Raw genomic sequence first — 26,238 nt, 5'->3', positions numbered from 1 at the left:
GAAGTCCATTACCTGCTATTAAGTTCACTTAGAGAATAGCCACTGCCATTAGCAATGGTTACATGGAATAGACTTAGTTTTGGGTACTTGCCAGGTTCTTGTGACCTGGATTGGCCACTGTTGGAAACAGGATGCTGGGCTTGATGGACCCTTGGTCTGACCCAGTATGGCATTTTCTTATGTTCAGATCCCTGGGGTGTATACCATCTAGACTAGGTGATTTGTTATTCTTCAGTTTGTCAATCTGGCCAACTACATCTTCAGGTTCACCGTGATTTGGTTCAGTTTATCCGAATCATTACCCCTGAAAACCATCTCTGGAACAGGTATCTCCCCAACATCCTCATTCCCTGTACGTACCCGGATCAGTCTAGACACCTGGGTTTTGCCTCCCCTCCAGCAGATAGAGACAGAGAAGTTTTAAAACAACCCTGCCCTATATACCAAGGTGCCACCCACAGTCCATCAGTCTTTCTCTGTCTCCAGCAGATGGTGGAGGTGCAAAACCCACAGTCTCTTCTGATTACCTGTTGTAAAAAACAAAACAGGATAGTAGTGTTATGATTTTAAGGGGAATGTTCCTTTAATTTTCTATAGGTTTGCAAAAAAAAAAAAAAAAAAAAGTACAGCAGGAAGAGAGTTTTCAACAAGCTTGGGCCCGTCAGTCTCCCAGGGGGTTGCTAGGTCCTGAGGGGACCATCCCTCCTTGTGAAGTGAGACAGCTGCTGGTAGGGGTTGAGGACCCTGTTCCTAATTGGAAACAGCACTGGGGTGATACCGGGAGTCTGGCTCACTCACCCCAGCAGGAGCAGGAATTTCCTCAGAACTGGGGACAGCGATCGGGCAAGTTTTTACTTTGTAAAAAAAAAAAAAAAAGGTGTTTTCTTTCATTTTCGCGCCGACCATCCCCTGCCTTAGTGTTCCCTCGCTTTCCTGCGCCACCATTTTTGTTGCTTTTCGACGCTTGTTTTTAAGTTTTTAGCGCGACAGTGATGCCCCGAGGTTCGTCATGCTGTGTGTGCGGCTCAGCATTTGCGTGCATTTCGCGGGACGGTCTGTGCGCAGATTGTTTGTCAGGCAGTGAAGGACCTTCCGATTTGCCCCGGGAGGGCCAGAATTGCGCTCCTCCGCCTTCAAAGCGGCTGCCGACAGTTCGCAAGGCTTCTGCTGGTCCTTTCCTGCTGAGTGCGGGAACGGACGCCATTTTGGATTCTTGTCGGCCTGCCACATGGCCCACGATGGGGGAGGGATTTTCACCACCCTCACTTTCCCTACAGCAAATTCCCTCCGGGGGGGGGGGAGGGGAGTGCCAGCGGGCCCAGCCTCTCCAGTTACAGAGGATAGCCCTGAGGGGGCTGTTGATTCCTCTTTGGAGTCCTCCTTTTCTTCAGAATTTGTATTTCTGCTCTATAAGGCCTTTAAGGCGAAGAAGGTGGGGGAAAAGCAGTCTTCGGAGAAGATCTCTTTGCAGCCTCCGAACAAGAAGTCGCGGAAGCGCGCCAGTTCTAAAGGAGGGTCTGAGCCCCATAAGGGCAAGTGGCTGTTATAGTCGGTTCCGGCTAGGACGGACTCGGATTCCACATCACAGGACGATCCTGATCAGCAACCCAAGCCTCGGGGGGGACGGGACCCCCAACAGGACTTAGACCGGGGATCTCAGGCTATGGAAGGCGATGACCCAAAAGTGGTTCGCCTCTTTAAGAAAGAGGAATTGAAGAGTCCCCCTGAGGAATCTAAACTGGGTGCTATGGATCTGGTGTTGCTGGGTCTGAGAGGCCCTGCTTCTTCCTTTCCCTTTCGTTTCTCGGCTACAGATTTGCTCTTCTGGGAATGGGTTACCCCGGAACTGGGATTGAAAGTGTGTAAAGCCATGGACAAGCTATATCCTCTGCCAGAGGATGCTTTAGAGCTGCTTTGAGTACCCAAGGTAGATGCAGCAGTGTGCGCTGTTACCAAGAAGGCCACGATTCCGGTTACTGGAGCTACAGCACTCAAGGACCTGCAAGACAGGAATTTGGAGGTGCAACTTAAAAGGATTTTTGAGGTTTCAGCTCTGGGAGTGCATGCGTCTATTTGCAGCAATTTCGCCTTACGAGTAGGTGTCCACTGGATTCGGCAGTTGCAAGCTAACACCGCCTTATTGGATGAAGAGGTGGCCCAGGCAGGTAGTCTGGAAGCTTTGGTGGCATACAGCGCAGATGCACTACATGATCTACTGCACACATCCATGGTTTCAGCTGTCTCAGCTCGTAGGTTCCTCTTTTGAAAAACTGGTCGGTGGATGTCTCCTCCAAGTCACAGCTAGGGTCCTTGCCCTTCAAAGACAAACTACTTTTCGGTAAAGATTTGGAAGATATGATCCAATCTCTGGGGGAGAATAAGATTTCTAATTTTTCCCTGCGGTTAAGAAACCAAGCGAAGAGCGGTGCAGGACACTTTGCAATGACTTCTGCAGCTAGGGGCCATCGTCTCAGTACCTCTGGAGGCAAGAAAGAAAGGCCGTTACTCCATTTACTTCATATTGCCAAAAAAAGAGGGATCCTTTCGGCTCATTCTGGATCTGAAAAAAGTAAATAGATGTCTCCGGGTTCCCCGGTTTTGCATGGAGACGCTCTGGTCAGTCATTGCCTCGGTGCGCAAGGGAGAGGGCCTTTCTAACATCCTTAGACCTCACGGAAGCAGATCTTCATATAGGCATTCGGTCAGACCACCAGAGGTTTCTTTGGTTTTCGGTACTGGATCAGCATTTTCAGTTTCAGGCTCTGCCCTTCGGTCTAGCTATAGCACCCAGGACATTCACCAAGGTGATGGTGGTGGTGGCAGCCCATCTCCGCAGGGAAAGGTTGCTGGTGCATCCTTACTTGGACGATTGGCTGATTCGTGCAAAATTGAAAGTGCTTGCCCAGGAGGCGATTCAGAGAGTACTTCAGCTCCTGCAATCGCTGGGCTGGGTGGTCAATTTCGCCAAGAGCTGACTGGATGGAGCCCACTTAGTCGTTGGAGTATTTGGGTGCTCTATTCGACACTCAGCAGCGCAGAGGTTTTCTTACCACGGAACGCATCTCCAAGCTGCAAGTCCAAGTAAGAGGTTTAATGCTCAAGCACCCACCCAGAGTCAAGAGATTATTTACAGGTTCTCGGGTCAATGACTTCAACATTAGAATTTGTACCCTGGGCCTTTGCTCATATGAGGCCTTTACAGTTCGCCTTGTTTTCCTGATGGAACACAGTCTCCGAGCTTTTTCATCTACCTTTACCGCTTTTGGAGGCAGTGCGATCCAGACTTGACTGGTGGTTGGTGACGGACAATTTAGTCAGAGGAGTTCCCCTGGAAGTGCCCGACTGGACAGTGGTCACCACCGATGCCAGTTTCTCTGGTTAGGGAGTGGTAAGCCAAGGGATTTGGTACAAGGACTTTGGTCTCCCGTCGAATCTCTCTGGTCGATCAATCGACTCAAAACCAGGGCGGTATGGTTGGCATTGCAAGCATTCCATCCTCTCCTCCAGGGCAAGTCAGTCAGAATTCTCTCAGACGATGCAACCATGGTGGCGTACATCAATCGCCAAGGAGGAACCAGAAGTCAACTGGTGGCGATGGAAGCTCAATAATTGATTAGCTGGGCAGAACAAAACTTGGTAAGCATAGCAGCGTCTCACATCGCCGGCGTGGACAATGTGCATGCAGACGTTATAAGTCGTCACCGTCTCAATCCTGGGAAATGGGAATTGACGGACGTGGTTTTTCAACTCATTTGCGACGCATGGGGCACGCCCAGCATGGATCTCATGGCGACGTTTCGGAATGCCAAAGCTCCATGGATCTATGCTCGGCAGAGAGAGACGGGAGCAGAAGGGGTAGATGCCCTAGCGCTGCCTTGGCCCACAGAGGTTCTTCTGTACATCTTTCCGCCTTGGCCATTGATTGGCAAAATGCTCAGGCGGATAGAGATCCATCCAACAGAGGTCATCCTGGTAGCTCAATAATGGCTGAGACGTCCCTGGTTCGCGGACCTTCTCAATCTTGCCGTGGAGGGCCCGCTGCGGTTTCCAGTTCTCCCGGACCTGCTGCATCAAGGGCCTGTTTGTTTGGAAGAAGTCGATCGCTTCTGTCTAGCGGCATGGCTTTTGAAAGGCAGAGGTTAAGTCTCAAAGGATGTTCTCCGGCTGTAGTAGTCGCGCTCCTCCGATCGCGTAAGACTTCTACCAATCTCACGTATGTTAGAGTATGGAAAGTTTTTGATACTTGATGTCTGGACCGAGAGGTCATGCCTACCCGGTCTTCGGTGTCAGATATTCTGTGTTTTCTACAATCCGGTCTAACGTTTTGTTATGTAGTTCCCTCAGAGTGCAAGTGGCGGTGCTTGGTTGTTTGCGTGGATCCGTCCAGGGCGTAGCATTAGCCGCACATCCGGATGTAGTTTGTTTTCTTAAGGGAGCAAAACACTTGCGTCCTTCACTTCGGCATCCCTATCCGTCATGGAGTCTGAATCTAGTCCTCACTGCTCTTTGTTCGGCACCTTTTGAGCCCTTGAAGAGATCGACTCGAAAAGTTCTTACCTTGAAGGTAATTTTTCTGGTGGCCATTACATCAGCTCGTAGGGTGTCGGAACTCCAGGCACTTTCATGTAGGGAACCCTTTTTGCGGATTTCGGATTCGGGAGTTTCTTTAAGGACGGTTCCATCTTTCTTGCCAAAAATGGTTTCCTCTTTTCATGTCAACCAATCGGTTGATCTGCCGATCTTCACGGAGTTAGACTGTTCAGATCCTTTGGCTGGTGACTTGCGGAAGCTTGACGTTCACAGAGCTTTGCTGCGTTACCTAGAGGTTACCAATTAGTTTTGTGTGTCTGACCATCTCTTTGTGCTGTGGAGCGGTCCTAAACAAGGACAGCAGGCATTCAAAACTACTATAGCTTGTTGGCTAAAAGAGGCTATTAGTTTGGCCTATCTCCTTCGGGGTTAGATCCCTTCCTATGGGTCTGCGTGCCCACTCTACTTGTTTGCAAACGGCATCTTGGGCAGAGTGTCAGATGGTATCACTGCAAGAGATATGCAGGGCGGCTACGTGGAAAACCTTGCATACTTTTGCAAGACATTACAGACTGGATGTTCAGGCTCCAGTTGCGGGAGGATTTGGAGAGGGAGTGCTTCGAGCGGGCCTCTCCAGATCCCATCCCAATTATGGAAGCTCTGGTACATCCCAGGAGTCTGGACTGGTCCGGGTACGAACAGGGAAAGGAAAATTAGTTTCTTACCTGATAATTTTCGTTCCTGTAGTACCACGGATCAGTCCAGTATCCTGCCCATCTCAGACATGAGAGGAAGGGAGAGTCCGCTCGGTTCTTATATATTGTCTTATTTAAGATTGGCAGAGTTCTGAATTTTGTCCTTAAATGGTTCTCAAGGTTCAGGTCCTGGAAGGGTTCAGTGGATCGGTTTGTTTCTTTTACTGTATATAGTTATAATGGTTTTGAGATTTCCATTCTGCTTTGACATTGAGTAATACTGCCGGACTGTAGGTGGCACCAGCCTACTTATAGGCGGAGTTTGTTTTGTTAACTGCTCTGTCTCCATCTGCAGGAGGGGGGGGGGCAAAACCCTGGAGTCTGGACTGATCCGTGGTACTACAAGAACGAAAATTATCAGGTAAGAAACTAATTTTCCTTTACTACTACCTTTTGCCATCTCCCACTCAGCCAGTTTCTAGCCCAGTCAGTCATTCTAGGTTCCATACCAAACGCGTTCAATTTATTTATGTCTTCTATGTGGAATCATGCCAAAAGCCTTACTGAAATCCAAGTACACTACGTCAAGTGCTGTCACCCAATCAAAGTAAAATCAGGCTGCCTTGGATTTTGCCATCCATTGGATTACAAAAATTGCATTATCCTCTGTTTTAGCAGTGATTCTATTAATTTGCTCACCACAGAGGTCAGACTAACTGGCCTATAGTTCCCAGCCTCCTCCTTCCACTTTTGTGAATAGGAACCTTATTTACCCCCTCTCCAGCCCTCTGGAACTACTCCCGACTTTAAAGAAGGATTGAAAAGGTCAGCCAGCGGAGCTGCCAGGACGTCTCTAAGTTCACGCAGTACCCTTGGATGTATCCCATCTGGCCCAGTCGCCTTATCTACTTTAGGTTTAGTTAGCTCCTCACAAACACATTGTTCTGAAAATAAATTGTTTCACCTCACTTCTGATCTTATTTATGTTTGTTTTATGTGGTACTGATCCAGGCTCTTTCACAGTGAACACCAAACAGAAATATAACAATTTTGCTTTTTCTTCATCAGATTCTATATATTCCTCCTCTTCACCTCTGAGTCTCACAATGCCACTTTTGCACTTCTTCTATCACTAACATATCTTAAAAAAAAAAAAAGTCTTGTTCCCCCATTTTACCATATTTGCTATTTTTTCTTCCATTTCAGTTTTTGCATTCCTGATGACTTTCTCAGCTTTTTTTAGTTTTGACAGATATTGTAGCCTGTTGTCCACTTTCTGTGATCTATTTTGTGTGATCTCTTGTAGTTTATGAATGCTGACTTTATTTCCTTTACCTTTTCAGTTACTTCTTTAGAAAACCATAGTGGCCTCTTTCCTTTATTTAATTTCTGAACAAAAAGGTTAGTTGCCCTTGTAATATCTCATTTTAGTTTTGCTCACTTCTCTTCTACTTCCCCTAGATTTTCCCAACCAGCTAATGCACAATTAAGCTCTGGAATTTGTTGCCAGAGGTTGTGGTTAGGACAGTTAGTGTAGCTGGATTTAAAAAAGGTTTGGATAGGTTCCTGGGGGAGAAATCCGGGAACTTGCTATTAATCAAGTTGACTTATGCAATAGCCATTGCTATTACTGGCATTAGTAGCATGGGATCTATTTAATATTTGGGTATTTATTAGGTACTTGTACTGGATTGAAAACAGTATGCTGGGCTTAATGGACCCTCGATCTGACCTAGTATGGCAACTTCTTATGTTCTTATGACTCCTTGAGGTCTTCCCCCATTTTAACAAAATTAGTTTTCCTGAAGTCTAGGACTTTGCATTTCATGCAGTTTCATCTCTTGCACTCTAATACCAAACCACACCATCCATTGATTATTGGATCCCAGATGATCATCAACTGCAACATCAGAGATACTTTCCCCATTGGTAAACACCAGGTCCAGTATCGCCCCCTCCTTTGTGGGTTCCATTACCAGTTGACAGAACAATTCTCCTTGCATAGAATCCAGGATCTCCCTGCTTCTAGAAGACACTGCAGCTGGGATGCCCCAGTCAACATCCAACAGATTGAAATCCCCTAAAATAGCACTTCCTCTTTCAACCTCCATCTAGTACTAGTACTAACACCCCTACCACAGGACCTACACCCATCCCCTCAAGACAACCACAAACCCCTCACTTATCATCCACACAATAATCTATCTCTTATTAGCACCGTACATATCTTTTTACCCCTTTCACTGTTGCCCTTGCGCATTTTCAAATGTTGCACACAACCTATGTACATACCACTTGTTCATTGTTTCCCTGTACATATTTTCTCCTCACGTTTCCGTCTTCACCCCCCCCTGCCCCCCCCTTTGTCTCGACCACCCCCTCCCCTCCCTCCCCTATTTATTTAGTTATTGATCTGTTACTATGTTCTAGGTTACACAATGTTCCTTGTAAAGGCTTTGCCTATATATATCCTTGTTTTAAGTTATCTGTAAACCGGCACGATGTGCAAACGGTTGCCGGTATATAAAATTAAATAAATAAATAAAAAAATAAAATAAATAGTAATTTGGTGAATATCCTCCATTAAATCTCTATCCATCTTCTCGGTCTGTGTTGGAGGTCTGAATGTTACACCAATATAAATGTTCCATTCCCTCTTTCCAAATTAAAAAGGAATGGAGAATAAAATGAAAAATGTATTGCCTCTGTATCAGGCCATGGTACAACTGCACCTTGAATATTATATTGTCCCATCTTGAAAACTTCTAAGTGGACCTAGGGAAGGTACAGAGGAAGTGACAAAAACAATGAGGAGGTTGGAGTGGCGCTCCTATGATGATGGGCTACACAGGCTAGGGCTCTTAGCTTGGAAAAGGGACAGGATAGGGGGATATGATAGAAGTTTATAAAATCATGAGTCGGGTAGATCAGGTAAATAAAGGATGGTTCCCTGTACGTACCAGGATCAGTCTAGGACACCTGGGTTGTGACTCCGCACCAGTAGGTGGAGACAGAGCAAAACTTGTGGGCGGAACCATATATAAGCCCCTGTGCCAGTCACAGCCCCTCAGTCTTACTCTGTCTCCAGTAGGTGGTGCAGGTGCAGTCACAGCCTCTGCCTGCACTGATTTTGGTTGTTAGTCAGGTTTTTTCTTTTAAATTTGGTTTCTTTTTAAAATTTGGAATTTTTAAGTGAGTGGAGTCCTGTCTGCCCTGCCTCCCAGGGGGGTTGCGAGGTTCTGAGGGGACCACCCCCCCCTGGTTGAGGCCGCTGCTAGGGTCGAGGACCCGACTTACCAGTAGCAGCGCTAGGGGTGACACCGGGGAGTCCGGTTCACTCACCCCTCTTGCAACAGGGCTCCAGGACCGTGGACAGCGACAAGTGGTAGGAAAAAAAAAAAAAGGTTTTGATTTTTTCTTTCTCTTGCCGGCTCTCTGCTACTTAGTGCTGCCGCTCCGGTTTCTCGGGGGGGAGGCGCCGGTCGCAGGGGGGTAGTCGCGGTTCTATTTTTTCCAATTTATATTTTTTCTGTCAGTCGTTTTTGCCGTTTTTTTTCGCCGCCATGCCTCGCGGCTCTGCTTGCCGGGCCTGCGGCTCGGCGCGCGCGCATCTTTCGAGGGAAGGCCTCTGTGCCTCGTGTATCCCGGGCGAAGAAGGCTTGTCAGGGGCGTCTCGGGTGGCCCGTCCTCGGGCCGCGCGTTCGCCGCCGCGCGCCAGTGTTCTGCCTGACAAGAAGCAGGATCTTTTCCCGCTCAGCGCGGGAGCGGCGGCCATTTTGGCCACAGGCAGGGAAATTGCTCGGGAGCTGGCAGGGAACTCTGCCGTGCCTCCCACGCTTTCCCCACAGTCAGACCTTGCCGGGGGTGTCGCTCCGGAGGGGTCTCGGTCCCGGGAGGGCTCCGGATCCGATTCCTCTGAGTCGGGTTCTTTTTCTGAAGACTTTGCGCTTCTTCTACGCAAGTACTTAAATGTAAGCGCAGCAGGCGTAGGCGTAAAGGAGCCCCTGAAGGGGGTCCTGGCAAGCACGCCCCGAACAAGCGGAAGACTAGGAAAGTTGAGGGGTCCGCCCGACAGCCCCCACGGGGGAAGCGGCTTCCACGGGGAGTCCCACAGGAGTCGGAATCGGACTTTTCTTCTGTGACAGACACAGATTCCGCTGAAGAGCCTCTGAAGGAGGCCGAGGGGACGGCGGCGGACAGCTCCTCTCAGCCCGGAACAAGCAAGGGAGCTCAGGCCGTGGAAGGGGATGATCCCAAAGTGGTCCGCCTCTTCCGTAGAGAGGAGCTGACCCCTTTGATTCCGGCCATTCTTCAGGAACTAGGAATTGAAGCTCCGCCGGTGGTGGTCCGTCAGGAGGCCAATATGGATCCGGTTCTGCTAGGTCTCACTGGACCGGCAGTGGCTTTTCCTTTTCACTTTTCTTCGACCGATATTTTGTTTCGAGAATGGGATACACCGGAGCTGGGACTAAAGGTCAGTAAGGCCATGGATAAACTGTATCCACTCCCTGAAGATGCGCTGGAGCTGCTCAGAATTCCGAAAGTAGTCTCAGCGGTGACAAAGAGGTCTACCATCCCGGTCATGGGTGCGACGGCCCTCAAGGACATACAGGACAGGAAGCTGGAAGTACAGCTTAAGAAGATTTTTGAGGTGTCCGCCCTAGGGGTGGTGCCGCCATCTGCACTAACTTCGCAATGCGGGCTAGCCTGCGCTGGGCCCAGGTACTTCAGGCGAATGCTTGTCTATCCCAGGAGGAGACGTCTCAGGCTGATCAGCTGGAGGCGGCAATAGCGTATGGAGCGGATGCTCTACATGATTTATTGCGGACCTCTGCCAGATCTATGGTGGCGGCGGTTTCGGCGCGCCGCCTTTTGTGGTTACGGAACTGGGCAGCGGATGGCTCTTCTAAAGCTCACCTCGGAGCGCTGCCGTTCAAAGGTAAGCTGTTGTTTGGAAAGGAGTTGGATGACCTGATGATCTCCCTGGGAGAGAACAGGGCGTTTAAGCTGCCCGAGGATAGGTACAGAGCGCGGTCCTCGTTCTCCACCAGGTCACGGTTCCGCGGTTCCAGAAAGTCACGTCCACCACGTTCTTCGGGACCCACGTATAGGTCTTCTTCCTCCCGGACTCCTCAGTGGCAGCAGTCCTTTCTAGGAAAACGGTTCGGCAAACAGGGAGGAACCTCGGTACCGGGAGGTCCCAAGGGGCCGCAATGAGATGCGGTTGGTCCATTCCTCGCCGCAGCCTCTGCACGTTATCCCAAATGTAGGGGCGCGGTTAACGTTGTTTTTCGAGGTTTGGGCCAGAGTTACGTCGGACCAGTGGGTCCTAGACGTGATAAGACAAGGTTACGCATTAGATTTTGTTCGAATTCCAGCGGACAAGTTCCTAGTCTCTCCTTGCAAAGCTCCGGACAAGAAGGCGGCAGTGCTAGACACCATCCGGCGCTTGCAAAGCTTGGGAGCTATCGTCCCGGTCCCGATCCATCAGCGCGGCGAAGGCCGTTACTCCATTTACTTCATAGTCCCAAAGAAAGACGGCACGTCAAGGCTGATCTTGGACCTCAAAGGCGTAAACAGATGCCTGCGCGTTCCTCACTTCAAGATGGAGACGATTCGTTCGGTTATTGCTTCGGTAAGGCCGGGTGAATTCTTAGCTTCTCTGGACCTCACGGAGGCGTACCTGCACGTGGGAATTCGGCCGGAGTTCCAGAAATTCCTATGGTTCTGCATTCTGGGGCGGCATTTTCAGTTCCGGGCGCTACCGTTTGGTCTCGCGACCGCCCCTCGCACGTTCACGAAAGTGATGGTGGTAGTAGTGGCGCAACTACGCCGAGAAGGTCTCCTGGTTCATCCTTACCTGGACGATTGGTTGATTCGCGCAAAGTCCAAGCCTCTGTGTCAGCAAGCAGTGGCTAGAGTCCTCCAGGTGTTACAGTCTCTAGGCTGGGTGGTCAATTTCAGCAAGAGTCAGCTGGTACCGACTCAGACCCTAGAATACCTCGGAGCTCTATTCGACACGAGGCACGGCAAAGTGATCCTGTCCCAGGAACGCAGGTGCAAGCTACAGTCTCAGGTGCGGCGATTGCTCTCTCTTCATAGTCCTCGAGTTTGCGATTATCTGACGGTCCTGGGTTCGATGGCTTCAACACTAGCCCTGGTTTCCTGGGCGTTCGCTCATCTGCGGCCGTTGCAGTCGTCCTTACTATCCCAATGGCGGCCGGTCTCGGAGGAGTTTTTCCTGCCTCTTCCACTCGAGGGCCAAGCGAGATCCAGCCTACACTGGTGGCTCGATTCCAAGCATCTATCCTGTGGAGTGTCCCTGCTGGTACCCAAATGGACGGTAGTGACCACGGATACCAGTCTCTCCGGTTGGGGAGCAGTTTGCCTAGGAAGGTCGGTCCAGGGACTATGGACAGAGTCTCAAGCCCAGTGATCTATCAACCGACTAGAGACCAGAGTGGTCCGTCTAGCTCTCCAAGCCTTTTCACCGTTACTAAGGGGAAAGGCGGTCCGAGTACTATCGGACAACGCAACCACCGTGGCCTACATCAATCGACAAGGAGGGACGCGGAGTCCACAGGTGGCTGCGGAGGCACAGCTCTTGATGACCTGGTCAGAACAAAATCTCAGCAACATAGCAGCCTCTCCCATTGCCGGGGTCGACAATGTACAGGCGGATTTTCTAAGTCGTCATCACCTCGATCCCGGAGAGTGGGAGTTGGCGGACGAAGCTTTTCAGCTCATCTGCAGGACATGGGGAGTTCCCCACATGGATCTGATGGCCACATGGGACAACGCGAAGGCTCCACGATTCTTCAGTCGGCGTCGAGAACGGGGAGCAGAAGGCGTCGACGCGCTGGTACTTCCGTGGCCGACGGATGTACTTCTTTACGTGTTTCCCCCGTGGCCGATGATAGGCAAGATTCTTCGGCGCATAGAGTTGCACCCGTTCCATGTGATCATGGTAGCACCGGAGTGGCCGTGTCGTCCGTGGTTCGCAGATCTCATCCAGTTGTCAGTGACGTTACCCATTCGTCTCCAGGGGTTCGCGGGGCTCCTACGTCAGGGCCCCGTCTGTTTGGAGGATGCGGATCACTTCTGTCTCGCGGCATGGCTTTTGAGAGGAATCGCCTGAAGAAAAAGGGTTACTCAGACGCGGTGATAGCCACTTTACTGAGGTCCAGGAAACAGTCTACGTCTCTGGCTTATGTCCGGGTCTGGGCGGTTTTTGAGGATTGGTGCGTGCAGCGAGGGGTGGATCCCATTTCCGCTTCGGTCTCAGATATTCTAACGTTTCTTCAAGCCGGTCTGGCCAAAGGCTTGGCGTGCAGTTCGCTACGGGTCCAGGTGGCGGCTCTTGGTTGTTTGCGGGGTAAGGTTCGGGGAACCTCCCTGGCTCTTCATCTGGATATTTCCCGTTTTCTTCGAGGGGCTAAACATCTCCGTCCTCCATTGCGTCCCCCCTGTCCGTCTTGGAACCTTAACTGGGTTCTTTCCGCTCTAGGCTTGGCTCCTTTTGAGCCATTGAAGCGTACAACTATTAAGGACCTTACTTTGAAGACGGTGTTTTTGGTGGCGATTGCCTCGGCTCGGTGTGTCTCGGAATTGCAGGCGCTGTCCTGTAGAGAACCGTTCTTGCGGATTTCCGATTCCGGAGTATCCTTGCGGACGGTTCCTTCCTTCCTTCCTAAAGTGGTGTCGTCTTTTCACGTCAATCAGTCAGTGGAGTTACCGGCCTTCAGGGTCGAGGAGTCCACTGATCCCCAGTTCAGAGAACTGCGAAAGCTGGACGTGTGAAGGTCTCTTCTTCATTATTTGGAGGTTACTAATCCGTTCCGGGTAACCGACCATCTGTTCGTTTTGTTTCCAGGGCCAAAGAAAGGGGCTGCTGCGTCCCGCACAACGATTGCGCGTTGGCTTAAAGAGGCTATTGGCTCAGCGTACTTAGTAAAGGGTAAGCCACTTCCGGTGGGTCTTCGGGCTCATTCGACTCGTTCCCAGGCCGCGTCCTGGGCGGAAGCTTCTCAGGTATCGCCTCAGGAGATTTGCAGGGCGGCTACCTGGAAGTCGATGCATACTTTTATCAGGCATTACCGGTTGGATGTCCGGTCTACCGATTCCGGGGGATTTGGAGAGAGGGTACTCCGAGCGGGCCTCTCTGCTTCCCACCCTCGGTAAGTTTTGCTCTGGTACATCCCAGGTGTCCTGGACTGATCCTGGTACGTACAGGGAAAGGAAAATTAGTTTCTTACCTGATAATTTTCGTTCCTGTAGTACCAAGGATCAGTCCAGGATCCCGCCCGCAGGGCTTCGCTACAGTAACGGAGAGTCCGCTCATAATTTTTTTTCTTAGTTCTACTGTTCGCTTGTTTAGCTCTCCCGGTTGGGGAGTCCGGTTCAAGTAGGAGTTTTGGTGTTATTTTCCAGTTAAAAGTGAATTTTCTAGCCAGTTTTGTTACTTGGTTGCATTGCTACTTTGACATTACGTATGACTGAGGGGCTGTGACTGGCACAGGGGCTTATATATGGCTCCGCCCACAAGTTTTGCTCTGTCTCCACCTACTGGTGCGGAGTCACAACCCAGGTGTCCTGGACTGATCCTTGGTACTACAGGAACGAAAATTATCAGGTAAGAAACTAATTTTCCTTTATTTGCCCTTTCAAATAATACTAAAGCCAGGGAGCATTCCATAAAACTAACAACCAGCAGATTCAAAACAAATCATAGCAAGTACTTTTTCACTCTGCACACAATCAAGCTGTGGAATTGGTTTCCAGAGGAGTAGTGGTGTTTTAAAAGAGATTTGGAGAAAATCCTGGAGGAAAAGTTCCATATTATTAGCCAGATAAACTGAAGAAAGGTATTGTTATTCTTGTAAAAGAGTAACAGGAAATAGATCTAATTTATGAAATCTGCCAGGTACGAGCGACCAATGGGCTCAATGGATCTTGGTCTGACCTAGCATGTTCTTAATATGTACAGCAGGAATTTAATGACAGGCTGACTTAAACTCTTTGCAGCAACCAAAACACCCCTTTCTGTGGTCTTCTGTGACACTGCTCTTTCCAAGCTGCAAGCTCTCCAGTCCCCTTACAGAAGTATCTCCACCTGGAGTGGTAGTTCTCAGCCTATTGTGGTTTCTCTCTGACCAGCCCTTGCTTCTCTGGCAGTCTTTTCTCCATAGACTCCTTTTGCTAAGTAAATCCTTAATTAGCCTCACCTAAAGGCACGTTCTTCTGCCACCCTGGCCTTACTCCTGATTGGCTTTAGGTTAAGTCTCAAAGGAACTACAGTTCATAGCCCCTGTCTTTCTTAAAGTGGCCTGACTTTCTTTTTTCTGCTTCTCTTTCTCCTTTGGAGTTTTCTCTACAATCCTTTTGAATCTCTGGCTAGCTACTTTCTCCCCATCTCTGGGCTGTTTTTGGCTATGTGCGTTACTCACCTCCTTACAGTTGGTATATACACTTCAGGGACCTAGTAATAGATTTCTGATCCCATCACAGGTTGGAAGAGGAAGAGGAGGAGGAAGATTTGGAGGAAGAACATGTAACAAAGGTGAGATGGGAAGACTCCTTAAGAAGAGATTGCTTGGTTGGGCTGTTTTGAGAGGTACAGTGAAGACCAGAATGAAGCTGCTTTTAACTATAAATTAGAGACTGAAATGTTTTATAGTTCATCATAAAGCATCGAGGTGTACAAGATAACTGTGACAGGGAAGGGAAAAACAAAGTTGGTAGAAACCTTGGAAAAACTGGATCCATATTCAGTTGCAGGGCATCCAGAAGAGTTAGCTGGATAAACTTACCCTGCAAACTTATACTGAATATTTAGCAGTGCAGGCATACAACTGTATATACCTAGCTATCTGAAAGCTAGCCAGATAAGTTTATCTGACAAACTTTACGATTACTCTGAGGCAGTGCTAAAGTGTAGCTAAATAACTTTACTCCACCCTGGAACACCCCTGACTTTATGGCTAAGTTGTTAGCTACTTAATTACATAGCTGAATAACTTGGGGCAGTGAAAATGGTGGGAATCTCAAAACACCAGGGTTCATCTGGCTAAGTGCTAACTTACCTGGATAAATCCCTTTGAATATGGACTTCTAGGACCCCTTTTAAAAATAGGAATTTAGGTCAGTTGAGTATTGGGTTTTGTACTTAACTCACATAGGATTTAAGATTATGGGTGAGAAGAAACTTGCTGAAAGTGAGCTAAAACATAAACACACAATGAATTGGATTTTCAAAGACTTGCTCTATGCGTGCAAAAGGGCTGCTGAAATCTCCTTTAAATCTAGGAGCCAGACTAAGTTCTTAGGTACCAAAAAGATCAGTGACCGGATTCTCAAAGTCCCATACCTGCCCCAACCACTGTAGCAATCCTTCAAGACTCCAAAATTTTTTTTGTTTTGTTTTTACTTTCTTTCCAGTATCCCCTCTCCCACCTCTGAAGCATTCTAGCTCCTCCACTCACCATTTTTGAAGCTTTTCCTTTTGTGTAGTTAGGGTTGAACTGAAGGCCTCCTCCAGGCAAGACGCAGCAGCACAGGGAGGGGAGAGTGGGTGTGCATAAACTGTGGTATCACAAGAGCACCACTGTTGTTCCTTGCAGCAGTTTCTCTTAGGGATATGCTATCATTTGTTTCATTTAGTGCACACACATTTTTTAGTACACACTAAATCGAATATATGAATATGTAATAAACTGATTTAGAGTGCAATACATGGGTTTTTATGCACGATAAAAGTTAGTATGCACTAGAATGAACAATACAAAATGAAATCCTGAAACAGACAAAAAATGTTTGATTGCATACCTTTAGTTCCTTTTCCTCCCTGTCTCACACTTCCTGTTTAGTGAGGGATTGCAGGGTTAGGAGAAGTGAAAGAGTCTTGAGGGCGGGAGCAATTTTCTTATTGGTCCCTGTGCTGCAGTTGTTGCTGAAGCTGAAATAATCTGTCCAAAAATTCCAGTTGTCATGATAACCTGACACCTGGACTTCCCTGTGGCATTGATGGATACATTTGACGAATTAAAATGTATGGCACAGGATGGGGAGGGCGGGGGGCAGAGCTCAAGAGGTGCAGTGTGCTTCTGTATCTGCTGATGTGCAAGCACAAATTGTATTGCACAGGACAATGGAAAGACAAGGCTAATTAATTTAGATTTTGGCCTAATCAACAGTTTTTTAGGTGCTTGAGGTCAGGACATTCTGGTTTTCCCCCATCTTGTCACACTTTCCTTTTGTGCGCAGCTGTTTAGTTGCTGTTCAGAATATTCTTCCTTTCCTAATGTCTGATAAGATCAGATTTTTAGTAGTCCTGTCTTTTTAGCAGGCTTCAATAAAATAGAAGAGGCATTTGCTTAAAAAAAGTTATTTGAGAACAAGGAGTCCTGATATAACAGACAGAGGGAGGCTCAGAGAAAATATACTTCTTTACTGAGAGAGCAGTGAATAGCCTACCAGCAGAGTATTAACAGCCAGAATTGTAATAGAATTTAAATACATTTGGGACAGATACAAATGGCAAAGGAGACTGAGTGTTGAGCTAATTATGGAAACATATATGCCTAGTCACGTGGAATGGTACACAGTCAAATAGAGTGAAGACAGTGTTGGCTTGCATAGAGAAGTGGTACAGCTGCATCAAGTTCCTAAACAGAGAAGGCAAAGTGACCAACATAAAACCACAGCAAGCCTTTGATACGTTCTCAGATATAATGGGGGAGGTGATACGTTGCCTAGGAGACTGACTCAGGTACACTTCTCAGCTAGGGAGAAGGAGTGGGCTGTCAAGATTGTATGGCTGACTGCTGAGAGATGTCCTTAGTGTGATTGAGTAAGGGTAAGGAAGAGTGATGGCCGGAACTAAAACAATGAAGGTGGTCAAGCTTGAGATATATTCAGCAAACGTAATGAAGTCAGGGCAACTGGGTGTACTGGTTTGGTCAAACTGTCCTTATGTGCTGACATCTTTATTACTATTTTCAATAATTGTTATCTGTAACCTAATGTGTGACCTAATGACTTAGTATGTAACTTGATATGGAAATTGACATCTTACTCGGCTAACTTTGCCTCTAGGTCTGCTGTCTTTAAAATATTTTACTAATGAGCAAAGGATGTGTATTTGTTTCCCTTCTAAAAGAGTCAAATGGGATGAAATGTTTTCCCAGTAAATCTTTGGAATACCAGTAATCTGCTAGATTGCACAACTCTTCCTCTGTTCTCGGCACTGTTGAAGTACCTTCACTTTTTCTGTGCAAGGGTCTCTGTATTAATCCTTGTTCTCTCTGCTGAAACCCCAAATTAAATGTAATCGTGATAGTCTTTCCTGTGATGTAGAGGGCCTTCTTTCAGGAGGTAGAGATAACTGTTGTGTAGAATTGATGGGGAAATTATGCTCTTGTCAATCCCTAACCAGCTTGGTGCAACTCCTAGTTGCAAATACTAGGAGAATTGTTATGTCTGTGCATAGTGCTTATAGATTGGATTAGAAGTGAATGTAACATGTTCATGTTTTTTTCCCTTATAGATTTATTACTGTAGCCGAACACATTCTCAATTGGCTCAGTTTGTGCATGAGGTACAGAAGAGTCCCTTTGGCAAGGCGATCAGGCTGGTGTCTCTGGGTTCCAGGCAGGTACTGTACATAGCACATAGAATCCCGAACTGCACGGTCTGAGTGACAAAAGGAGAGCGCTCTGTGGCCAGAATTCCTCTCTTGTATGTAATGTCTCTGTTTATAAACTATTGTCATAGTTAAGCATGTTGTCTTCCTCGTCTTGCTACACAAGTCTAGACAAGTGGGTTGTTCTTCCCTACCGGCAGATGGAGGTAGAGAGTACACATACTTGTGGTGCAATCCAGAAAATTCTTCATTTCCTAGCGTGTAGCAGATGGATTCAGGACCAATGGGTATAGTGTGCGCCTGGTAGCAGTTGGAGATGGAGTCAGATTTCAGTCTGACGTCAGCACCAATACATATACCCGTGCAGGAAGCTCTGCACTTCAGTATTTTGTGTCTCCATAGCAGTTCGGGACTCTATACACGCTTGCTCAGCATTAGAGTATTCAAACCAAAGAAGAAATAAAATTCTAAACAAATAAATCTTACCTCTCCAGATGAACCCCACTGTCCTGCGGTGATACCTAAGGGTCCCTCCCCCAGTTGAAATTTCCTGAGGTGATTTCCGAGATCCCTCAGAGGTAGGCCTCGGTCTGGTAGCCGGTTCCCTGCGTGGACGTAGCCCCTGGCAAAGGGAGCGGCTGAGAGGCAGCGGGTGCAATACCAAGTGCGACGGTGAAGATACTTCCCTCTCCCCCCGCAGCCGGAGACTGCCCGGAACGAAACCGGGAAACGCCGAGACAAGGTAAGGTAAAAAACTTTTTTCTAAGTCTCCGGTCTCAGAGGCTTGGATAGCCGCAAAGATCCCCTGCCGGCGTCTGTACCATTGGGTTGATCAGTCCAGGCCGGGCTAGACCCTGATCAGATACGAGGGTCCTCCCACGTGGAGACCCTCTGAGGTGGTCCCCATCTTGCTCGCATGGTTGCCGACGCCATTTCGCCGCCCTGTCCGCCTATCTGAACCGTGCGCACAGGGATGAGCCAGGCGCACAAATTTCTTGTACGCACAGCGGCGCGCGCACAACTGTGCCGGGCAAACAAGTTAAGGCCGTGCGCACAGCGGCGCGCGCATCCTGGCCTACACTCACATCTTGGGCACACCCGGAGCGCATAGCTAAGCCTTCCAGCGTGCACATTAAATGCACATACCGGGGTTTTCAGTGACCTACGTGCACAAAACCATGGCACCACTGGACAAGAAAATCAAGGCACAAGCCCTCTGCCCAGCCTGCCACATAAGAGCGGCGCAGCACGAGGAGGCCACGGCTCTGTGTCTACAGTGCGAGGAAATCCTGGGAGAACATGGACGAGGCCCTCCCCAGCCAATACAGGAATCTGGATCCACCGATAATACCTCAAAACTCTCTATCCCCAGTACGACCCTCCCCCAAACGGGGTCCCTGGGGAACGCAGTGGCCTTTAATCTAGACCCAGGATCCTTCTCCTGGGTAGAATTCTTTAAGGGTCTACACACTTTTGTCCACATGCAGCTGCCACCGATGGCACAGACACATCCACCACCAGAGGACCCTTGCCTCCCAGGGCCCTCCAGGCCTTCCAGTGACGTGTTCCCCCCGGTCAAAAGCCTCACTATAGGGGACACGGACACCTCAGACGAAGATCAAGACCCCCCCCCCCCCCCCCGGAGGAAGGGGAAATACCTCCAGGAACGGAACCTTACCAAACCATGAGGCGCTTCTTCTCCAAAGACGAGATACCAGATCTTGAAGGAGCTCACCATTCCAGGCACAAGTGCCACAGAGGAACCAAAAACGAACCCTCTCCTAGAAGGGCTCCGTCAGGCCTCCCGCCATTTCCCCTTGCTGTAAGCCGTACAACAGCTGATCAACTTAGAATGGGAGGCCCCGGAGGCCAGTTTCAAAGGGGGGCGGGCCCTGGAAGCCCTATATCCACTGGAATCCTCAGCCAAAGATCTACTAGTGTTCCCCAAAGTGGACGCCATGGTCTGCGCGGTCACAAAATGCACTATCATTCCAGTTGAGGGAGGAGCGGCACTCAAGGATGCCCAGGACAGACTTCTGGAATCCATCCTTAAACAGTCATTTGACGTATCAGATATGTCACTATGGATCGCGGCCTGCTGTGCCGTGGTGACACGCGCCTGCTTATCAAAGACCAGGAACGCCACCACACCCGTCGAAGCACTAGAACCAGCGGTATCCTTCCTCATGGATGCGACCTCTGATTTGGTACGCACCTCAGCCAGGGGCGTCTCATCCGTAGTGGCAGCCAGAAGGCAACTCTGGCTCCGAAATTGGTCAGCCGACACGACGTCCAAGATGAAACTCACGAGAATGCCCTTTAAAGGAGCCCTCCTGTTCGGAAGCAAACTGGAGAAGTTAGCCGACAAATGGGGCAAATCCCCAGTACCTCGGCCATCGGAGGACAAGAACAAAAGAAGCCAATGCCCCTCTCCCCGATTACCTAGGGGCAGAGGATCACAGCTCTTCTGACCCTACAAGAGTACATACCAAGTCCCTCGCCCCTCAGGCAGGGGCCAGTCCTTTTGGAACAAACACAACAAGAGGGGAGCCGGCTCAGGCACAGGCCCCAGCCGCACCCCACAATGAGAATCAGTCAACCCATCCACAGGAAGAAGCCATAGAGGGCAGGCTTGCCCTATTCTACCAAAGATGGGTCGAGATAACAGCGGACAAGTGGGTCCTAACCATCATTTGAGAGGAATACTACCTGGACTTCCACAACATCCCTCTGGACAAGTTGGTGAAATCTCCTACCATGCACCCTCCAAGAGGATGGCAGTGGAAACCACACTGGCCAAATTGCTTGCCCTAAAGGCCATAACACTGGTGCCCACGCAACAATAAAATACTGGGCACTATTCCATCTATTTTATCGTCCCCAAGAAAGAGGGAACGTTCCGGTCCATCCTGGACCTCATGTCGGTCAACCGCTACCTGAGGGTACCACATTTCCGCATGGAAAACCCTGCGCTCGGTCATACGGGCAATACAGCCGGGAGAATTCCTTACATCCCTGGACCTGTCAGAAGCCTACCTGCACATTCCAGTCCATCACGAGCATCAGCGATTCCTACAATTCACGATCCTGGATCACCACTACCAGTTCAGGGCGCTACCCTTTGGGCTAGCCACAGCACTCCGCACGTTCACCAAAATCATGGTGGTAGTGGCGGCGACACTGAGGAAAGAAGGAATCCTTGTATGCCCATATCTGGACAATTGGCTGATCAGGGCAAAATCTCCAGGTGAAAGTCACCAGGCGACCACCAGAGTCAAGACTCTACTGGAGAGCCTTGGGTGGGTCGTCAACACAAATAAGAGCTGTCTGCAGCCCTCCCATTCTCTAGAATACCTGGGAGTCTGGTTCGACACCAAACAAGACAAGGTCGTTCTTCCCTCTACAAGGAGAAGAAAACTGATGAACCAATTGCGAAACCTGCTAGGAGGTCTCCGCCCCAAAGTATGGGACTACCTCCAAGTCCTCGGCCTCATGACATCAACCCTGGAAGTGGTCCCATGGGCAAGAGCCCACATGCGACCGCTGCAGCGCTCTCTACTGTCACGATGGAACCCGATGTCCCAGGACTACTCCGTTCACCTCCAGCTCCCGGAGGAAGTGCGGAACCAGCTCCTATGGTGGCTACAAGAAGATCATCTTAAGCAAGGGAGTAAGGCTATCTCCACCAACCTGGGTCTTGTTCACCACGGATGCAAGTCTACGAGGGTAGGGAGCTCACTGCCAGGAACGGACGGCCCAGGGGCAATGGAACAAGGAAGAGTCGGGGTGGAACATCAACTGACTGGAAGCCCGGGCGGTCAGACTAGCCTGCCTACGGTTCGTCACAGACTCCAGGGCAAATCTGTCAGAGTCATGTCGGACAACGCCACAACAGTTGCCTACATCAACCGCCAGGGGGGGAACCAGAAGCCAACAGGTGTCCCTGGAAATATATTCCCTAATGGTGTGGGTGGAGGCAAACCTATAAGGGATCTCAGCCGCCCACATCACGGGAAAAGACAACGTCACTGTGGACTACCTCAGCAGAGAAAGTCTAGATCCAGGGGAATGGAAGCTGTCGACCACAGCCTTCCAGTTGATAGTAAACCTCTGGGGGATCCCAGCCATGGATCTCCTGGCAACCTGGTCCAACGCCCAAGTTCCCAACTTCTTCAGTCGCAGACGAGAATCACAATTCCAAGGGATCGATGCCCTTGTCCACACCTGGCCACAGGAAGACCTGCTATACGCCTTCCCCCCGTGGCCACTACTGGGCGGGATCATCCGTAAGATAGAGCACCACAGCGGACTAGTACTTCTAGTGGCCCCGGACTAGCCAAGAAGGCCGTGGTACACAGACATGCGAAGACTCGTGACGGGGAGCCTTCTCCCTCTACCTCCACACAGGGATCTGCTCCAGCAAGGCCCAATCCACCACGAAGACCCAACTCGATTCTCTCTTACGGTCTGGCCATTGAGAGGACACGCCTGAAGAAGAGCGGATACTTGAGGGCGGTGATTGACATCTTGCTCCGAGCATGCAAGTTCTCCACATCGCTAACCTACATACGAATATGGAGAATATTCGAAGCCTGGTGCGAAGACCACTACATCCTTCCGTGGACAGCCAAAATTCCCACGATCCTGGAATTCCTGCAGGACGGCTTACAGAAGGGGTTGTCCCTCAACTCCATCAAGGTTCAGGTGGCCGCGTTGGCATGCTTCAGAACCAAAGTGGAAGGCATTAGCCTAACATCTCATCCGGATATCTCCCGCTTCCTGAGAGGGGTCAAGCAGATCCATCCATCCTTAAGGTGGCCGGTACCCCTATGGAACCTCAATCTAGTACTAGACTTCCTAGTGGGAGCCTTCTTCACACCTATCCACGGTCTGTCTCTATGACTACTAACCTTGAAGACCGCATTCCTAGTGGCAATATGTTCGGCCCGTCGCATCTCCGAACTTCAAGCACTATCCTGTCGGGAACCCTTTCTCAGGTTCACACCGGGATCCATACAGCTACGCACTGTTCCCTCCTTCCTTCCAAAGGTGGTTTCTCACTTCCATCTAAACCAAACCATCTCGCTACCATCTCCAGACGAGCACAAGGGCTCGGAAGAATCTCGCCGTCTTTGCCACCTTAATGTCGGCAGAATCCTAGTCCGATACCTGGAAAGGTTGGAACCTGTACGAAAGACGGACTACCTATTCATCCTTCACAGTGGGAAGAAACAAGGAGAAGCGGCCTCGCGGGCAACCATAGCCCGCTGGATCAAAGAAGTAATCAAGGCGGCCTACGTAGAGGCAGGCAAGCCTCCTCCACTACAAGTCAAGGCCCATTCCACTAGAGCCCAGGCAGTATCCTGGGTGGAAATAAAGATGCTGTCACCCACTGAGATCTGTCGGGCGGCGACATGGTCCTCCATTCACACTTTTGCCAGGTTTTACCACTTGGATGTTCAAGCTCGGAAGGACACAGTATTTGCAAGGGCAGTACTAAGTAGGCCACGGTCAGCCTCCCATCTGGTTCAGGAGTAGCTTTTGTACATCCCATTGATCCTGAATCCATCTGCTACACGCTAGGAAATGGAGAAATTACTTACCTGATAATTTTGTTTTCCTTAGTGTAGACAGATGGATTCAGTATCCCGCCCACGGCTGCCGCTATGCATGAAAACCTTGGGTGTCAATTCCCAAGAGCAAGATAAACACAGGTAAGCCACACTTCCCTTCAGCTAGGACACCCATAGTTACCGGGTGTCGGCGTTTCTCGGTTGAGGGCACTGGCGGTCTCCAGCTATAGTCCATGTCAACCAATTCAAGTTAATCACGTTTCTCAAGTTATTCAAGTTGAACAAAGTTAACCAAGTTAATCAAATTATCCAGACATACATATATCCACAGTTGCTTTGCGAGGAGAATACTGAAGAGCAGAGCTTCCTGCATAGGTATATGTACTAGTGCTGACGTCAGATTGAAATCTGACTCCGTCTCCAACTGCTATCAGGAGCACACTATACCCATTGGTCCTGAATCCATCTGTCTACACTAAGGAAAACGAAATTACCAGGTAAGTAATTTCTTCAATTAACAATATAGATCTCACTTTAAACAATAACTGATATGTGATACAACAAAACTATTAAATAAAAATATGAAGAGAAACATCTTTGCATGAACTTATCTGTGTGTGGTAAATCATATTTCCAATACCCTGATCAAGCTGTCATCTCTTAAGCCCTTATTTTTAAAAGAAAAAATCTTTGCGTGCACTTATCTGTGAGTGATAAATCATATGTCCAACACCGGGATCAAGCTGACATCTCATAAGCTTATTTTTGAAGATAGAGTCTTCCTTCTTCAGGGGAACACTGAAAGCACTCTATGATAGAGTGTAACTTAACCCAGTATCATGTGTAGGAGAAATCTTTGAAGAATATAACCATTTGCCAAAGGAGAAAAAGCACCCGCATGCATGTGAAACCTTTTGGATAGCGACCTCTACAGAGGAGCTAGTTTCTAGTTTATTAGTTTTTTATATACCATCGCATCAGTAAAACCTTCAGAATGGTTTAAATAAAATGAAAGTAAGAAAAATACAATAAATCATTAATAGAATCAAAATGCAGGTAAAATACATAACTATAAAATCTATATAAATAAAAATGTAAATGTTCGTTTGTTCAAAATCTTAAATCTCTGAAAGTTCTTCACCAATTGCTTTGAAATTTTGACACAAAGTTGCATTCGAATACGCGCGTGTTTTTATATACCTATATTATATAGATGTCACACCTGTGACAGGTAAAAACATGCTTTTTTGGAAAAACAGTGCCATCTATTGGACGTACAAGCAACACATGCTATCTACAATATAAATGGGCTCTGACCAACGGCCCGCAAATGCGCAGTAGAGAGCAGCTCTACCTCACATGCGCGGACCATTGAGCTCTGCACTACGTGCTGGGTGTCACAGAGGGGAGGAGGAAAGGGCAGACGAGTTGCCGCTCTGAGAAACGGCTCAGCCCGTTCCTCCCCTGCTGGGGAAGGGGGGAGGGAGTAGGGGACTGCCAGACAGTTACACACAGGAGGAGGAAAGGGTAGAAGAGTCACCGAGCCAGTCCGTCCACCGCCGGGGAAGGGGGGAGGGAGTTGGGACGGCCGGAGCAGAGCAAATGCAGTAGAAAGCGGCAGTCAAGAGATCACAAGCAGCTGCAGCCTGCAGCAGCCAAAGCGCAAAGAGCTGAACAGAGAACAGCTTGCCCTCCTCCCCCACCTCTTGAGTCCCGCAGATAAGGAGAAGCCAAGTAAATATCCCGCAACTGCGGGGGGGGGAGGCAGTGCTGTCAACCCGCCCATGGGTCTCAGCTGCCACGAGAAGAGTTTACATGGGCATCGCTCCACCCCGACTCCCAGCAAAGCACCGTGACGAAACTGAAAGCCAGAGCCTTGCTCCCTCCTCCCTCTCAAGCCCCCGATCGGATTTCTTAAAGGCACAGGTCTCCCAGAAAGAGCAAAGTAAGCTAGGCAACGTGTCCCAAATCTGTTGCAGTGCCTGCCGCCTGCCCTTTGCGAGGGGGGGGGATGGAGTGTTTTCCTCACTCTCCCAGACACAACTGGCGTGGGAACTTTGCAAGCTCTTGCAAGTGCAGAGCAAAGACTTAGGTGGGGAAGGGACAAATATCCTGCCCGTTTTAACTGTGTGAGAGAGAAGTGTGGTAATGTGTGCTGAAGGCGAGTGTGAGTGCCAGAGAGAGAGGGAGACTACGTGAGGGATTGTGTATGTGTGTGAGAGGGATTGGGCGTGCGAGTGTGAGGGACAGAGGGAGAGTGTATGTGCAAGAGAGAGAGGAAGCCTATGTAGAGAGAGAAGCCTATGTAGAGAGAGTGTATGTGCAAGAGAGAAGCCTATGTAGAGAGAGTATATGTGCAAGAGAGAGAGGAAGCCTTAATTACGTAACCTCCTTAGTTATTTGTTACTTGTAAAAACTAACTTGTTATATGTAAAAACTAATGGTTTAACTGTTCCTCATATAATCATGCAATAATTGTAAAGCCTGTTGCTGAATTTTTGTTCTCTGTGAACCGATGAGATGTTCCCAACGTTCGTCGGTATATAAAAGCCAATAAATAAATAAAATAAATGTAGGGGGCTGTATGAGAGAGAGATTCTCTACTCCCCTCCCCAGCTCTCCACTTATAGGTTACAGTGGAAGAGGTTCAGTGTAGAGGGGAATGGGAGAGCAAAGGAGTTGGGGGCCTGTAAGGATAGAGTGAAAGGGGTCTGAGCTTGTCCCTCCGCCACCGGTGAAGGGGGAAGGGAGTTGGGATGGCAGAACCATTATGCCTCGCGAGATCCCCCTCGGCCACCGC

At 49.0% G+C, this 26,238-nt stretch overlaps 1 protein-coding gene across 3 annotated transcripts in view; it reads left to right on the top strand.

The window, feature by feature from the left end:
• Positions 1-26,238, top strand: part of DDX11 (DEAD/H-box helicase 11) — a 427,300-nt gene that overhangs the window by 78,890 nt on the left and 322,172 nt on the right. For all 3 annotated transcript variants that reach the window (XM_029599951.1, XM_029599952.1, XM_029599950.1), the window contains exons 6-7: positions 14,733-14,784; positions 17,770-17,877. In XM_029599951.1, coding sequence (XP_029455811.1) covers positions 14,733-14,784; positions 17,770-17,877 — 160 coding nt within the window. The remainder of the gene's footprint in view (positions 1-14,732; positions 14,785-17,769; positions 17,878-26,238) is intronic.

This window comes from Rhinatrema bivittatum, chromosome 4, assembly GCF_901001135.1.
Source record: "Rhinatrema bivittatum chromosome 4, aRhiBiv1.1, whole genome shotgun sequence".
NCBI classification, from domain to species: Eukaryota; Metazoa; Chordata; class Amphibia; order Gymnophiona; family Rhinatrematidae; genus Rhinatrema; species Rhinatrema bivittatum.
The sequence above is the reverse complement of the archived record's forward strand: the minus strand, read 5'-3'. Positions and strand labels throughout refer to the sequence as shown.